Source organism: Gekko japonicus, unplaced genomic scaffold (genome assembly GCF_001447785.1).
Source record: "Gekko japonicus isolate JY-2015 unplaced genomic scaffold, Gekko_japonicus_V1.1 scaffold76, whole genome shotgun sequence".
Taxonomy (NCBI): Eukaryota; Metazoa; Chordata; class Lepidosauria; order Squamata; family Gekkonidae; genus Gekko; species Gekko japonicus.
In genome coordinates, this window is record NW_015166420.1 from 1,995,532 (window position 1) to 2,010,592 (window position 15,061).

Below are 15,061 nucleotides of genomic sequence, written 5' to 3' on the forward strand. Positions count from 1 at the left end.
CTGATTTTTGATGAGGAAGGGTGGTGATGGTGGTGATGAAGAAGGAGAAGGAGAAGATGGAGGAGGAGGAGGAGGAGGAGGAGGAGAAGGAGAAGGAGAAGGAGAAGGAGAAGGAGAAGGAGAAGAAGAAGAAGAAGAAGAAGAAGAAGAAGAAGAAGAAGAAGAAGAAGAAGAAGAAGAAGAAGAAGAAGAAGATTTATTAATCGCCCTATCCCAGCTTGTGCTGGGCTCTGGGTGATATACAAGGCATGATGTCATAAAAAATACAAGAACACTAAAATTCAATACGTAACTTAATAAAAGTTTCAGTACAGAATAAAAACATCTAAGATGGCTATTTCCCTATAATATTATTTGTCCCAATTCCAGACTACCAGCCCCCTTTCTGGGCAGGGGGAAAGTGAGCTCAGAGCAAGCGGGGGGGGGGGGAGAGGAAGGGGGCCGGCCAGTGATGGAGCCGTGGCTGCCCTCAACCAAAAGCCTGGCGGGACACCTCCGCCTTGCAGGCCCTGCGGAATTGCATGAGAGCCCACCGCAGGGCCCTGATGTCATTTGTCAGAGAGTTCTACTAGGTTGAGGCCAGGGCTTAGAAGGCCCTGGTCGAGGGCAGCCGGACATCCCTAGAGATCACCAGCGAGTTGTTCTTCGAAGAGTGCAAAACCCTCCCGGGGACATACCCAAAAAAGCGGTCCCGTAGATAACGTTTTACGTTTCTTCTTCGTATAAGTTCCCAAAGTGCCCCACCGGCACGTTTATGAGATTGATTCCAAGTGCCAGAGGAATCTTGCCACAATTGTCGCACGGTGATTTCATCGGAGGTGAAGGGCATCCCGGGCATGGGGCGGCAAGGGAGATGGGTGGAGCTCTAGAGGAAAATAGGGGACATGTGGGTGGTGACACACCCCATCTCCTGAAATTCAGAGGATCTGGGGGTGCAGGACTGGGAATGACCTTGGCTAGAAAATGTGCACAGCATTGCCGTCTAGAGGAGGCATTTGCTGGGCTAGTTGGAACAGTGATCCGACCAAGTATATCCGGGCCACAGTCGGGTCACCTGCAGTTAAGGCTGACAGGCCAAACCGAGCAACCAGGGGAGAGTTGGGGGTGGGGACCAATGCTTCCTCTAAGCTGTGGAGTCTTGTGAGCAATAATTCCACTTTGGGGGCTACTGGCATGAAAGTTGTGAGCCAGAGATTCGGCTACTGCATACATTAGTTTGCTCTGGAGCCCTTCCTGGGCTAAGACAAAAATGTGTGAGCTGGAGGCTAAAAAAAACTGTGAGCTAGCTCACACTAACTCAGTTTAGAGGGAACGTTGGTGGGGACATGGGAGGGTGCAACAGTGGCGTGGCTACATCACTTCTGGGAGAAATCCAGAAGTGTCGTAGGGTAGCTCTAGGAACTGGCAGACGCTTCTTGGTTGACCACAGAGTTTCCATTGATTCCTAGAGCTACCCTACACATCGCTTCTGAGGGTTTCTCGGAAGTGATGTAGCAATGACCACATCACTTTTTTCCCCTCCCGCCACTGCTCAGAACAGCAGCAGGCAAAGAAGGTCACCACCAGGTTGCCATTGCAGGTAAACGATCCCAGGATCACTCCTTTGCATTTCCAATTACTGACACTTAAAACAGTCAGACTCGAAAAGATCCTTGCTTGAGACTTCGGAAGGACACGGCCAATCACATTTTTTCCAGGGAATCCAGGTTGGCACGTGTTTCTCCCCTCCTAGTTTATTCTTCTCCCAAACCCTGTGGGGTAGCGGCAAGCCCGTCCTGTTTCTTTTTGATTCTGCACTGGCCGACAGACATTGGTTTGTCTCCGCGACATCTCCTGTCCTTGATGAGTCTCCGGTTTCTCTCCTGCCCCGGACAGGCCACAGATGCAAACAATAAGGTTGAAAAAACTGTTAACTGACAGAGGCAAAATTCGATGTGAAAAAAATTTAAGATTTGTGGGTTCTTTGCAGGGAAGGAACAAAACGTTCGGAACAGGCCGCTTTTTGAAAATGTGGTCTCCTCTGTAATTAAGTGAGAGGAAACCTAGGGCACTAACCCGATGCTCTAACCACTGACTCCCCACACTGGCTGTCTGACACATTCCTGTCAGCGGACAATCCTTCATTAGACGGGGCCGCTGATCTGACTCCGCAGGGCTTTTTCAGGAGGAAAAGATGCCGGAACTCTCAAGAGGGAAATCTGTATCCTGAAAACTCATGAACTTTTGAACATTCTAAAACGAATTTTCTCAAAACGAAAATAGCTCTGTGGGCTCGGTATGTGGCCATGTAAGTTATCTGTGTTCTAGGGTTGCCGGCTATGTGTTGAGAAATACCTGGAGATTTGGGGGGCGGTGCCTCGGAAGTGGAGAGCACAGGGTTTGGGGAAGGGAGGGGCCTCGGCAGGGTATAATGCCGTACCGTACGCCCTCCAAAGCAGCCATTTTGTCCAGCGGAACTTATCTTGGTCGTCTGGAGATGAATTGTAAAAGTGGGAGGTCTCCAGGTGCCACCGGGAGGTTGGCAACCCGACTGTGTTCAAAATGGATCCTGAAGCGCTCCTCACAAGTCCTAGCTCGGGGTGTGTGATGGACTCCACCAGATCCCTTCTCTGGGGAAACCAAGGCCCCTTGCCAAGCCATGGGGTTCACGGGTCGCCGCTTGCCATTACCTCAGTTTTACGAATAAGAAGTGTTAGCCCCATTTCCAACGCCTCTTGGCCAACGAAACCTATGGAAAAGGCCTGGCATGGGTTCTCCGGGGCCCTGTCTGTTGTTTCATTCACCAATAAAGTGTTTAAATTAGAACTTTAATGGGGAGAGCAAATCCATCGGAGTCACGCAAAAGGGGGATAAATGGCGGGGCGGCGTTCCCAAAAATCTGCACGCGAACGTAATGGCTTCCTTGGGCTTTAGAGAGCTGCCAGCAGAACCATCCGATGACAATTTCTTTTCAGTATTTTTTTCTCCTTGTGCCGTTGTTGTTAATCGTGCAGCTGTGAGGGACGGAGAGCGATTGCCCTGGGGGAAAGGGCTGGGTGAACGCCACTGCCCTCTGCTGGATGACCTTCAGAACCCCCGTAGATTTTACACCACAAGCTCAGGTGGGCCTCTGGAGGAGGGTTGCAAGGCAACCGGCAGGGGGTGGGGACTTGCCAGGCAGGAAGAAAGACTAGGCTACGTTGCCAGCAACGTGGCGACATCACTTCCTGTGTGTACCAGAAGTGACATCATCGCATCGCGGCAACACTCTGGTGTTTGGGCAAAAGCTCTACAGTAAAAATGGCTTCCACCATAGAGTTTTTGCCCGGATATTAGAGCGTTGCCATGATGCGATGATGTCACTTCCACTACATGCCAGAAATGATGTCACTGCTTCACCGAGGACAGCAGTCTACACTTGCCTCCCCTGCCAGTGAGTCCCCCAGCCAGCGCGCTGATTGACAGTGGGGGATGTGGCCAGGGAGTAGGTGATTCCCCCACCTTCAGCAGAGGGCTGGCAGCTAAGGATACCATCTTCCAGGTTGGACTAGCGATCCCCTGCAATTACCGCTCATCTCCATACTACAGAGATCAGGTCCCCTGCAGAAAATGGGTATTTTGGAGGGTGGAGTCTATGGCACTGTACCCCACTGAGGTCCCTGTCATCGCCAGGCTCCACCCCCAAATCTCCAAGAATTACTCAACCTGGATCTGGCAACCCTCCCCTCCCCCCCCATCCCCTGACAGTGGCCAGTGGGGACGTGGCAACCCCACTCTGGAGCGAGGTACAAGTGGTTGTCAGCAGGGCTATTTTTGGGCAGGAACGCACAGGAACGGAGTTCCGGCTGGCTCCCAAGTTGGCCACGCCCAGCAGGAACTCATTAGCATAACAGGCCACACCCAACAGCAGAAACTCATTAGGATTGGCTACAATTAGGGGTGTGTGGCCTAACATGCAAAAAGCCCTGGGTTTTGACAACAAACAAGGTAAAGAGAATAAGAAGCAAAAGGTGGGTGTGGCTGGATGACCACACTTCTGGTAACAAGGGGGTGTAGCCTAATATGCGAATGAGCTGTGCTGTCAGGGTGTGGCCTAATATGCTAATGAGTTCCTGCTGTTGGGTATGGCCTATTATGCTAATGAGTTCCTGCTGGGCTTTTTCTACAAAAAAACCCCCTGGTTGTCAGGGAGCTGAAGGCTTCCCATCTGACCTACTTCCAATTCGGGATGGTTCTGAATTCCTCATCCCTGCTGTTTCTATCTGAAAATTCCCATTTGGTATAATAGTTAGAGAGCTGGACTGGAAGAACTGAGTTTGAATCTCCATTCTGCTGCGAACCTCGGTGGTTGATCTTGGGCCAATGCCCCCCCTCCTTAACCTACCTCACGGGGCTGTTGTGAGGATATAGTAGGGACGGAGAAACTATGTAATTCTCCTTAAAACGTCTTGGAGACAGAGAGGGATAAAGAATACACGACACAGACAGCATCCGTCTCCTTCCTTGCGCGAGTCCTTTCTATCGTCCTTTACTGGAAGCCATTTTCTCGCCCCCACGCCACAGTTTCTCCCATAAAACGTACAACAGCTTGTACTGTTGTTTGTGCATCAGTGACCTGGCATCACATAAACAGCATATCTTGCACGTGTAAACACCATATAAATAGCACATTAAAACATACCAGCTGCATCCGCAATACAAGCAACTCTGCCAAGTCAACAGCACGAATGGGAACCATCAATAAAACCATATAAATGGATAGAGAGAACATTTTTCTGCCCCTTGCAAAATACTAGAACTCAGAGGAACTCCGCGAAGATCACAGGCGATAGATTCAGGGCGGCCACAAGGAAATAATTGTTTACACAACAAGTGATTAAAATGTGGAATTCGCTGTTGGAGGATGTAGCGGTGGCCACAGGCATAGACGGCTTTGAAAGGGAATTGGACATTGGGTTGCCATCTCTGGGTTGGGAAATACCTGGAGAGTTTGGGGATAGAGCCTGGGGAAGGCTGGGTTTTTGGGAGGGGAAGGGCCTCAGAAGTGTATAGTGCTACAGAGTCTACCCCCTAAGCAGCCATTTTCCCTCCGGGGAACTGATCTTGGTTGTGTGGAGATCCAGTGTAATAGTGAGAGAGCTCCAGGTTGGCGACTCTAATTAGACAGATTAATGGAGGACAGGCCTATCAGAGGCTACTAGACACGGTGACTACGTGGAACCGCCAAATACATAGGCAGTAATCCTCCAAATATCAGAGCCAGGAGGCAACACCAAAGGAAGGCCTCGGCCTCTATGCCTTGTTGGACCTCCAGAGGAACTGGTTGGTCACTGTGTGGGACAGGATACTGGACTAGATGGACCTCTGGTCTGATCGAGTAGATTCTTCTTATAGTCTTAAAAGAAGAAGAGGAGGAGGAGGAGGAGGAGGAGAGATTGGATTGATACCCCGCCCTTCACTCGGAGTCTCAGAGCAGTTCACAATCTCCTTTCCCTCCCCCCCCCACAACAGACACCCTGTGAGGTAGGTAGGGCTGAGAGAGCTCTTTCGAGAACTGCTCTTGAGAGAATACCTGTGAAAGAGCTACGGCTTGCCCAAGGTCATCCAGCCAGGTGCAAGTGGAGGAGTGGGGAATCAACCCCGGTTCTCCCAGATTAGAGTCCGTGCACTTAACTACTACACCAAACTGGCTCTCAAACATGGAACATTTTCATATCCCTATTGCCGATGTGTTTCAGGAAGGGTTCTGAAATTCTCCTCCAGATGGTCAGGTTTGGTTTCCAAACAGGAACCCACGCACTTGAAGTTCTCCATTTTTAAAAATTCCCAAATTGTGTACAGAACCATGCACACATACAGTCTGACACAAGAGCCTCTTAACTGCCAGAGCAGAGGGTCCTCACGAGGTCGGGCCCTAGCATGAACCAGATAGGCTCCTCTCCTTAACTTTCCAACCCGTAGGGAAATGACAGGGGAAATTCTCGGCCAGCCCTGCCCCTCTGTGAGAGCCAAAACACTATTCCGTCGGCATCAGACGGACTCACGTGTATCGGTGGCAGAGAGATTCGATGCAGATGAGGACCCGGACGTTGTCTCTGGCTCGTAGCTGCAGTTTGCTTTTCAGCTCGCTGTGGTCTTCGGGGGGGGGGGGAGGAAAAGCAGAAGTGAAATCAAAGACTATTGGCGACACCTGAAAAGAGGCAACAGTTCCAAATCCGCAACATTCTGAACGTTTCCATTTCCATTTTAAAAGCCAAGGTGGTGGGACACTTTTTAAAGAGTTCTAATTTGCAGGTCTTGCTGATCAGTCTTTGGGGGTTATGTTAAATTTACTAGTCCGGCATTTTTTGTTGGTCGGTTGGTGGTGGTTGTTTTTTGCTTCAGTTCGGCTCTCTTGCTGCGCTCGTTTGAAGTGAGCCAGAATTGAAGCAAGATAGACTGCAAGGTCAGCTTTGGGGACTCCACCATTGAGTCAGCGGCCTGAAGAAGTCAGAGGAGATGGACGGCGACCTAGGCGATCCGTAGCCGCTTTATTTGTGACTCAGAGACAAAAAGGGGGTGGCCGATAACTTCTGTGAAAAAAGGACCATAAAAGAAAATACAAATTCATTTTAAGGACACTATTTGTTGTCTAATACTTCATGCAGGGTTTTTTTGGGGTGGTTTGCATACCTGCTTACGCTGTACATTCACTGGTGGTCAGGGCTATTTTTGGGCAGGAACGCAGAAGAACGGAGTTCCGTCTGGCTTTAGAGTTGGCCACGCCCACTACACCCATGGGGTGTGGCCTAATATGCTAATGAGCGATGCTGTCAGGTGTGGCCTGTTATGCTAATGAGTTCCTGCTGGGCTTTTTCCACAAAAAAAGCCCTGCTGGTGGTTAATTTCCAGGTGGTGGCTGGAGATCTAGTGGGATTACGACTGACCTCCAAGTGGCAGAGATTGGTTCAACTGGAGAAAATGGCCCCTTTGGAAGGAGGACACTATGGCATGATGCCCCACTGAGGCCCCCCCCTCCCCAAACCCCACCTTTACCAGGCCCCGCCCCCAAATCTCCAGGAATCTCCCAAACCAGACCTGGAAACGCGAGTTCATCCACCCTCATCTAGAAGAAGCTGTTGATACTACTCACCGATGTGGACGTTGGCTGAAAACTGATAAATGCCGGAGAGCAGAGCTGTGAACCGTCCGGTCGCCAAGTTTAACCCAGATCCTCGGAGAAAAGCTCCTTTGGTCAAAGGCTAGGGAGAAAAGGGACATCCCGTTAACCAAAATGGGTCTCCAGATGAGTCACATACAGCTGCCGTTGCCAGGCTCCTGGTTGGGAAATACCTGGAGATTTGGGGGTTGGAGCTTGAGGAGGGGAGGCATTTCAATGGGGTATAATACCATAGAGTCCATGGTGTAGTGGTTAAGAGTGGCGGACTCTAATCCGGAGAACCGAGTTTGATTCCCCATTCCTCCACACGCAGCCAGGTGGGTGACCTTGGACCAGTCACAAGTTCATTCAGAGCTGTTCTCTCAAGAGCAGTTCTCTTAGAGCTCTCTCAGCCCCACCTACCTCACAGGGCGTCTGTTGTGGGGAGAGGAAGAGAAAGGAGATTGTAAGCTGCTCTGAGACTGCAAGTGAAGGGCGGGGCATAAATCCAATCTCTTCCTCCTCCTCTTCCTCCTAATCCTCTGTGGACATTTTCTTCAGGTGAACTGATTTCTGTTGCCTCAAGATCAGTTGTAATTGCAGGAGATCTCCAGGCACCACCTGGAGGTTGGCCACCCTAGCCATTGGTTCCCCTAGTTCCCATCTAAGTCCCAAGCCCAGACCTTGGCATCTCCACATGAAGGATCTCAGGTATTGGGAAAGACCTTTTTCTGCTGACCAATCAAAGCACCGAAGGCTGCCCTTGATGGACCAATGGACCAATGGCCTTTCTGCTTTTGTCCGGCCGCATCAAAACGATTCGCAGCCAAGTACAACGGGAGGCAGTTGTGCTTTGACGGAAGCCACAAGAATTCTGATAAGATTAAGTAAAATAGCTCAGGGACGGGGGAACTAAGGCTCAGGGTTGCCAACCTCCAGGCGGGGCCTGGAGATAATGACAACTGACCTCCAGACTGACAAGATCAATTTCCCTGAGGGGAAAATGGCTACTTTGGAAGGTGGACTCTATGGCATTATGTCCCGCTGAGATCCCTCCCCCCTTTAAAACCCACCCTCTTTGGGCTCCACCCCCAAATCTCCGGAAATTTGCACCCCATAGTTGGAACCCTACTAGGCTGACCCCTGATTCCCTTCTCAGAGTTTCGAGAAGACTGCTGACAATTCAAAAGGAGGAATTTTGCAAATACCTAATCCCTTCTGTGGTATTTTCCCTCCTCCGTCCTCCGTGTTTTAATTTTTATAAGGAAAACTAGCAGGCCCAAAGCCCCTGGTTTCACAGCACTCATATGAGGGAGACGTCTCCCGTCACAAAGCTTGTGGGAGATTAGCGGACTAAAGCTAAAATAAACTCTGGGCGGCATGTTTCTTATTGGCTTTGGCGCTCATGGACTCGGCTTGGCTCGAGTTCGGGAGAAAGGGAAAATTCGCTTCGGCACGCCAAGAACGAACCCAGGAGGTTCTAGTGCGGCCGCATCAGAACTTGGGGGCCTTTGTCAGTGCTCAGATGGGTAGGGTTGCCAACTTCCAGTCGGAGCCTGGAGATCTCCCACTGTTAGAACTGATCTCTAGACAATCCCCTGAAGAAAATGGCTGCTTTGAAGGGGGGGGACCAATGTTCCCTCAAACTGTGGAGTCTTGTGAGCAAAAATTCTACTTTGTGAGCTACTGGCATTTTATTTATTTATTTATTTATTTTGGGATTTATATCCCGCCCTACCCGTGCGGCCCAGGGCGGCGAACAAGCGGCAACGCCGGAAATAAAACATAAGTTACAATTAAAACATCAGTAATACAAGCTAAAATGGTGCTCTACAGTTAGTTATAGAAGTTCATTTTAACAGTTCAAGATGGCAGATTCCCTCACTGGCAGCCGATGGTGTAATGCAGGAGCGCCAGGATGATGTTCCTCTTCTTGGCAACGACTGCCCCCGTCCAAGGCCAGGTAGATGTTAAGTCGGCCACGATGGTGGTATAGTGGCAGCGGCGGCGGCTCCTACTCAAATGCCTGGCGGAAGAGCTCCGTCTTGCAGGCCCTGCGGAATTGCACTAGGTCCCGCAGGGCCCTGATCTCCACCGGGAGCTCATTCCACCAGGTAGGAGCCGCCACCGAAAAAGCCCTGGCCTTGGTTAGGGCAAGCTTGATGTCCCGGGGGCCTGGAACCTCAAGGAGGTCCAGACTCCCTGATCGCAGCGCTCTTGGGGGAACATACGGGAAGAGGCGGTCCCTCAGGTAGGCTGGACCCTGGCCATTCAGGGCTTTAAAGGTAAGAACCAGCACTTTGAAACGAACCCGGTATGCTATAGGCAGCCAGTGCAGCGCTTGCAGCACCGGCCGGATGTGGTCCCTCCTCGAGAGACCCATCAGCAGCCTAGCCGCAGCATTCTGCACTAGCTGCAGCTTCCGGATTTGCAACAAAGGCAGCCCCAAGTAGAGAGCGTTACAGTAGTCCAGCCTCGAGGTGACCGTCGCATGGATCACAGTGGCCAGGTCCTCGCGGCTGAGATAGGGGACCAACTGCCGGGCCAGCCGAAGATGGTAAAAGGCAGACCTCGCAGTGGCTGCCACCTGGGCCTCCATTGTCAATGAAGAGTCCAGGAGCACTCCTAAACTCCTAACCTCCCGCACAGACACATTAAAGTTGTGAGCGAGTGATTTGGCTGCTGCATAAATTAGTTTGCTCTGGAGCCATTCCTTCCCGAGCTGAGACAAAAATGTGTGAGCCGGAGGCTAAAAAACCGTGAGCTAGCTCACACTAACTCAGCTTAGAGGGAACACTGGGGGGGACTCTGTGGCATTGTACTCTGCTGAGGTCCCTCCCCTCACCAAACCCCACCCTCCCCAGGCTCCACCCCCCATGCAGACTCACATGATGTATGCATTACTAGACTGTAGAGACTGCCGGTGGGGGGACCAAATCTAACCCTGGTTTAGACTTCCTCATGGGTTATGGATCTCTCCCAGCATTATAACAGCTCTCCAGACACATGGACACATGAAGCTGGCCTTCTACTGAATCAGACCCTCGGTCCATCAAAGTCAGTGTTGTCTATTCAGACTGGCAGCGGCTCTCCAGGGTCTGCGATCCAGTTTGGCGTCGTGGTTAGGAGTGCAGACTCTAATCTGAAGAACCAGGTTTTATTCACCGTCCCTCCACACGCAGCCAGCTGGGTGAACTTGGGTCAGTCACAAGTTCTCTCAGAGCTGTTCTCTCAAGGGCAGCTCTCAAAAGAGCTCTCTCAGCCCCACCTACTTCACAGGGTATCTGTCGTGGGGAGAGGAAGGGAGCAGAGATCGTCAGCCATTCTGACACTCCGAGTGAAGGGCAGGGTATAAATTAAATATCTTCTCGTCAGTCTTTCTCATTACCTACTTTTGTTGTTGTTGTTCAGTCGCACAGTCGAGTCCAACTCTTTGCGACCCCATGGACCAGATCACACCAGGCCCTCCTGTCTTCCGCCGTCCTCTGAAGTTTGCTCAATTTCATGTCCGTTGCATCGATGACACTGTCTAACCTACTGCCTAGTACTTTACCACTGGGGATGCCAGGGACTGAACCTGAGACCTTCTACACTGAGCCACGGCCTCTCCCTAAACTACAGAGATCAGTTCCTCTGGAGAAAATGGCTGCTTTGGAAGGGTGGATTCGATAGCACCGTACCCTGCTGGGGTCCCACCCCCTCCCCAAACCTCACCCTTCCTAGTCACCACTCCCAAATTCCCAGGAATTTCCCAACCCAAAGTTAGCAACTTGAGTTCAGGTGGGCCGTAAGACAGCTCTGCGGTTGCTTTCTTGACACCCCTGGTGTCTTGTCGGCTCCCCTCCCCTCCCCGATCTACTCCCAGTATTAGGGGAAGCCGCCAGGCCCATTTGGCAGCTCCGCGGTTGCCCACTTCTTAAAAGTAATTAAGCTAAACGGAGGCGGCGACTTAATTCCCTCGAAACCGCCGAGTCGAAATGGAAAAGCAGTTTTCCGGCACCAGAAAATTACCACCTGATAAAACATTCCTGTTCCTTCACGTCTCATTCTGTGGCTTTAGCTTCTTTCCTCTCCCACACACACAGAAAGAACGAGACAATGGAGAACTCCAGGAAAGTGGCACTGGGCGTGGAGTGCCCCCTCGCCAATTCACCCTCGGCAGGATGCCCTCTGCCCCACTGAGCCTGGGAGATTTCAAAGCTGTTTTAATTGCACCTGCGCATGGAGATGAGGGCAGAGATATTTACAGCCGTCACACTCCAAAATGAGCAAACTATCGAACCGTGGTTCTGCTGAAGTAATTTCTCACGTCCTTCCCCTCCTCCATGGCATTGGAGTGAGTCGGGGTCCCCAAATCTTTTTCAGTCTGCGGGCACTTCAGGAATTCTGTGACACTGTGGTGGGTCCAGTGACAAAATGGCTGCCACGCTAGGCTTGCCAAGTCTTACCTGCTGCTGGAGCGGGGGGCTCCCGGCTTGTTCCTGAAGCCCGCGCGTGCCGCAACCCCGTCTCCCAGAAGTGACGCAACTATGCTGGGCATGCTGGGGGCGGGGCCACGACCATCCGAGGGAAAAACATAGAGTTTTCCCTCAGATGACCGTGGCCCCACCCCCAGCGTGCCCGGCGTGGTCACGTCACTTCCGGGTGACGTGCACGTCGCGTATTTTGGGGGTGGGGTTCCCCCCGGGGCCCGATCCGCCGGCAGTGGGGAACGGGCCTCTGGGGCGGGGGTTTCCCCGCCCCCCGGGGGGACTTGGCAAGCCTATGCCACACAGTGGCTGCCTCAGGAGGCGGACAAAAGCCACAAAATGGCTGCCGCAGCTTATGTTCAGTCACACAGTGGAGGTCCTTGTGCTGTGGTGGTAGCTGCTGTCATGATCGAAAAGGTCCCCGCCCTGGTCGACCACAGTTGATGCATGGGGACGCATGGAAGGAGACGGTCCTTCAGAATTCTACTGGGGCCTTTGCCACCAACTCCGCCTGGGGCCCACGGACCAAACCAACATGGCTCAACGTTCTGAGAACTGTAAAAGATGTAACCCATCAGATGTACCCTCGGCAAGTACTTGGAAGGGAGACCTCCAAGGAATACCAGGGCCGGGATGCAGAGGCAGGAAATAGCAGGTCACCTCACTGAAATGTCCCAGCCCCACTAGGGGTCGCCAGAATTCAACCATGACTTCCAGGCATACACACACACACACACAAACACACACACACAAATACTCACCAAAAGGGGTGGGGGGCGTAAAAGGACAGGGGCACAACTAGGCTCCAGGAATCTGCCAGCTATCACACGAGTCTCGGTTTATCTATTTCTTTATCGATCTGTTTTTATCCTGCCCTCGCTCCAAAGTGCCCGGCATGAGGTACATAGTTCTAGCCTCCCCCTTTTGTCCTCACAACAGCCCTGCAAGGCACAGTACCTTGACCGGGACTGACCAAACCAAGCTCACCCAAGGTGTTTCGAGGCTAAACAGGAATTCGGACCCAGGCCTCGCCCGACCACTACACCACGCGGGCTCTCTGTGCCACACTGCCGCTCGCCTGTTTGTTTTTACTCTTTCTAAAGCACCTCATCAGTCTTCGGTTTGATATAACCCGTCAGCAGAGCTGCCGCCACATAAATCTGGACACAAATCAAATACAAGGAGCATAGCTCGCTAGCACTGAGCACCAAGGGGGGGGGGACGACCAAAGTTCGCTCTTTATTTTTTGTTTCCCCTAAAGAGCCATCTCCTGCAGGGAGCCGGTGTGATGCCCTCATGACAGAGGAGATAATCCGGGGAAACGTCAAGCCCGTCAGGTCCTGCACGAAACGGTATGCACGGACGCACCCAAAGACGAGGGTGTTGAAACGCCGCCGTGACAGGGGCCCTCTTTTTCCTTTCGTCACCCCTTGGGTAGTCCTCCCTCACCAGGTTGTCGGCACCCACAGCTGCGCCCGAGACACTGCCTCACACTGCCTCGGCACAGACAAGCCCCACAGAGCTGGCACAAATGTGCCCGTTGGCATGGGAAGGCACCAGGAATCCGAGGAGCGTAATTAAAAAGGAATCGACTCCCTTCGCTAAAGCCCCGGCCCGTCCACTGATGGCTATTAAGATGTCTCGAGTCTCCTTCGCGGGGCCAATTAGAGTGGCACCAGGATTATCGCTCGCTGAGGGGACCCTGCCCTGGCCTACACCGCAAAAGAGCCATCCAGCAGGGAGTGCCTTACCCACACGCACACACCTTGCGCAATGCATTGTGGGAAGCCCGAGGGTGCCAGACGCAGTTAGGCCAAAAGGTTTCAGAGACAGGCTCGCCCGCCTCGTTTGGAAAAAAGCAAACATTTCTATTTGAGGGAACAAAGTTTGAGTCCAGTGTGGTGTTCCCTCTAAGCTGAGTGAGTGTGAGCTACCTCACAGTTTTTTTAGCCTCCGGCTCACACATTCTTGCCTTAGCTCAGGAAGGAGGGCTCCAGAGCAAACTAATTTATGCAGTCGCCAAATTGCTCACTCACAGCTTGAATGCCGGTAGCTCACAAAGTCGGTTTTTTGCTCACAGGACTCCACAGCTTAGAGGGAGCATTGGTCCAGTGGCACCTTTAAGATTGGCAAGGCTTAATTATGGGTATAAGCTTCCGTGCAGGGGTCATATCCTGCAGGAGCGCACAGGAGCGGAGCTCTGGCAGTAAAGAGCCCAGGGGGCGGGCACATGCCACAAGCCCCACCCCCTGCTCCCAGCAGCCCTCAGTCAGAGCAAGAAGCAGCCAGGTAAGTTGCAGAGCCCCCCCCGGCCCCCAGGCCCAAAACAGTCCAGTGGCACCTTTAAGTCCAAGTTTTATTCAGGTACAAGCGCTCCTTCCTCTGCGAGGACAGATCTGCACACACACACACCAATAGCTAGCAATCCAAAACAGTCCAGTGGAGCCAGACCGGTGGGTGTTGCCTTCTGACACACTTCCGGTGATGTCAGGGGGTGTGGCATATGCAAATAAGTTATGCTAATGAGTTATGCTAATGAGCTCCTGCACCTCTTTTTCTACGAAATGACCCCTGTGGGTAACGTTACCTCACAGGGTAAGATGGAGGAGAGGAGAAGAGGGGAAGCCACGCTGGGACCCCACTGGCGAGAAACGAGTGATATAAATGAAGTTAAATAAATTGCCACAATCTACTAATTCCTCTGAATCTCCATCTTTTTTTAAAAAAAAATTCATATGTGCCTGTGTGTGTGCATATGAGTATGTGTGCACCAGGCGACCTCTGGTGACTGACCCCTACTGGGGGCCTGGAGGATATTCAGAGAGATGGCTGAACAAAGCCTGCCCCCGCCTCTGGTACTTCAAGGAGGTCTCCCATCCAAGTACTTGCCAGAGTTGACCCTGCTTAGCTTCCAAGATCTGATGAGATCAAGCTTGCCTGGGCTATCCAGATCAGGGCTGTCACTGAGTTTTTAAAAAAAGGATGGTTCTAGTCCTGTTTGTTGTGGTATAAACTGTTATTTTAAAACTGTTTTCATTGTATATTTAACTGCTGTACACCGCCCTGAGCCCATTGGGGAGGGTGGTATATAAATCTAATAAAATAAAATAAAGATGTATAAGGAGAAAAGTGTGCAACAAATGGGCTAGCAACTTTTATAAAAAAATTGAAAGCTGGTTAATTCAGAGGAATGAGTAGATTGCAGCCACAGATTCGTCTCCTCTCCAGGCTAAACATACCCAGCTACTTCAGCCAGCCTTTCCTCACAGAACTTGGTCTCCAGACCCCACAGTCCAGCGTTCCCTCTAAGCTGAGTTAGCGTGAGCTAGGTCACAGTTTTTTAGCCTCCGGCTCACAGATCTTTGTCTTTGCTCAGGAAGGAGGGCTCCAGAGCAAACTAATTTTTGCAGTAGCCAGATTCTTCGCTCACAGCCTTAAGGCCAGTAGCTCACAAAGTAGATTTTTTGCTCACAAG

At 51.6% G+C, this 15,061-nt stretch overlaps 1 protein-coding gene across 1 annotated transcript in view; it reads right to left on the reverse strand.

The window, feature by feature from the left end:
- FAM132A (family with sequence similarity 132 member A) overlaps window positions 1–15,061 on the reverse strand; it is a 42,371-nt gene that overhangs the window by 3,516 nt on the left and 23,794 nt on the right. The window contains exons 5-6 of the mRNA XM_015411675.1: window positions 7,112–7,220; window positions 6,024–6,114 (exon numbers count right to left, since the gene is read on the reverse strand). Of these exons, the coding sequence (XP_015267161.1) occupies window positions 6,024–6,114; window positions 7,112–7,220 (200 nt within the window). The remainder of the gene's footprint in view (window positions 1–6,023; window positions 6,115–7,111; window positions 7,221–15,061) is intronic.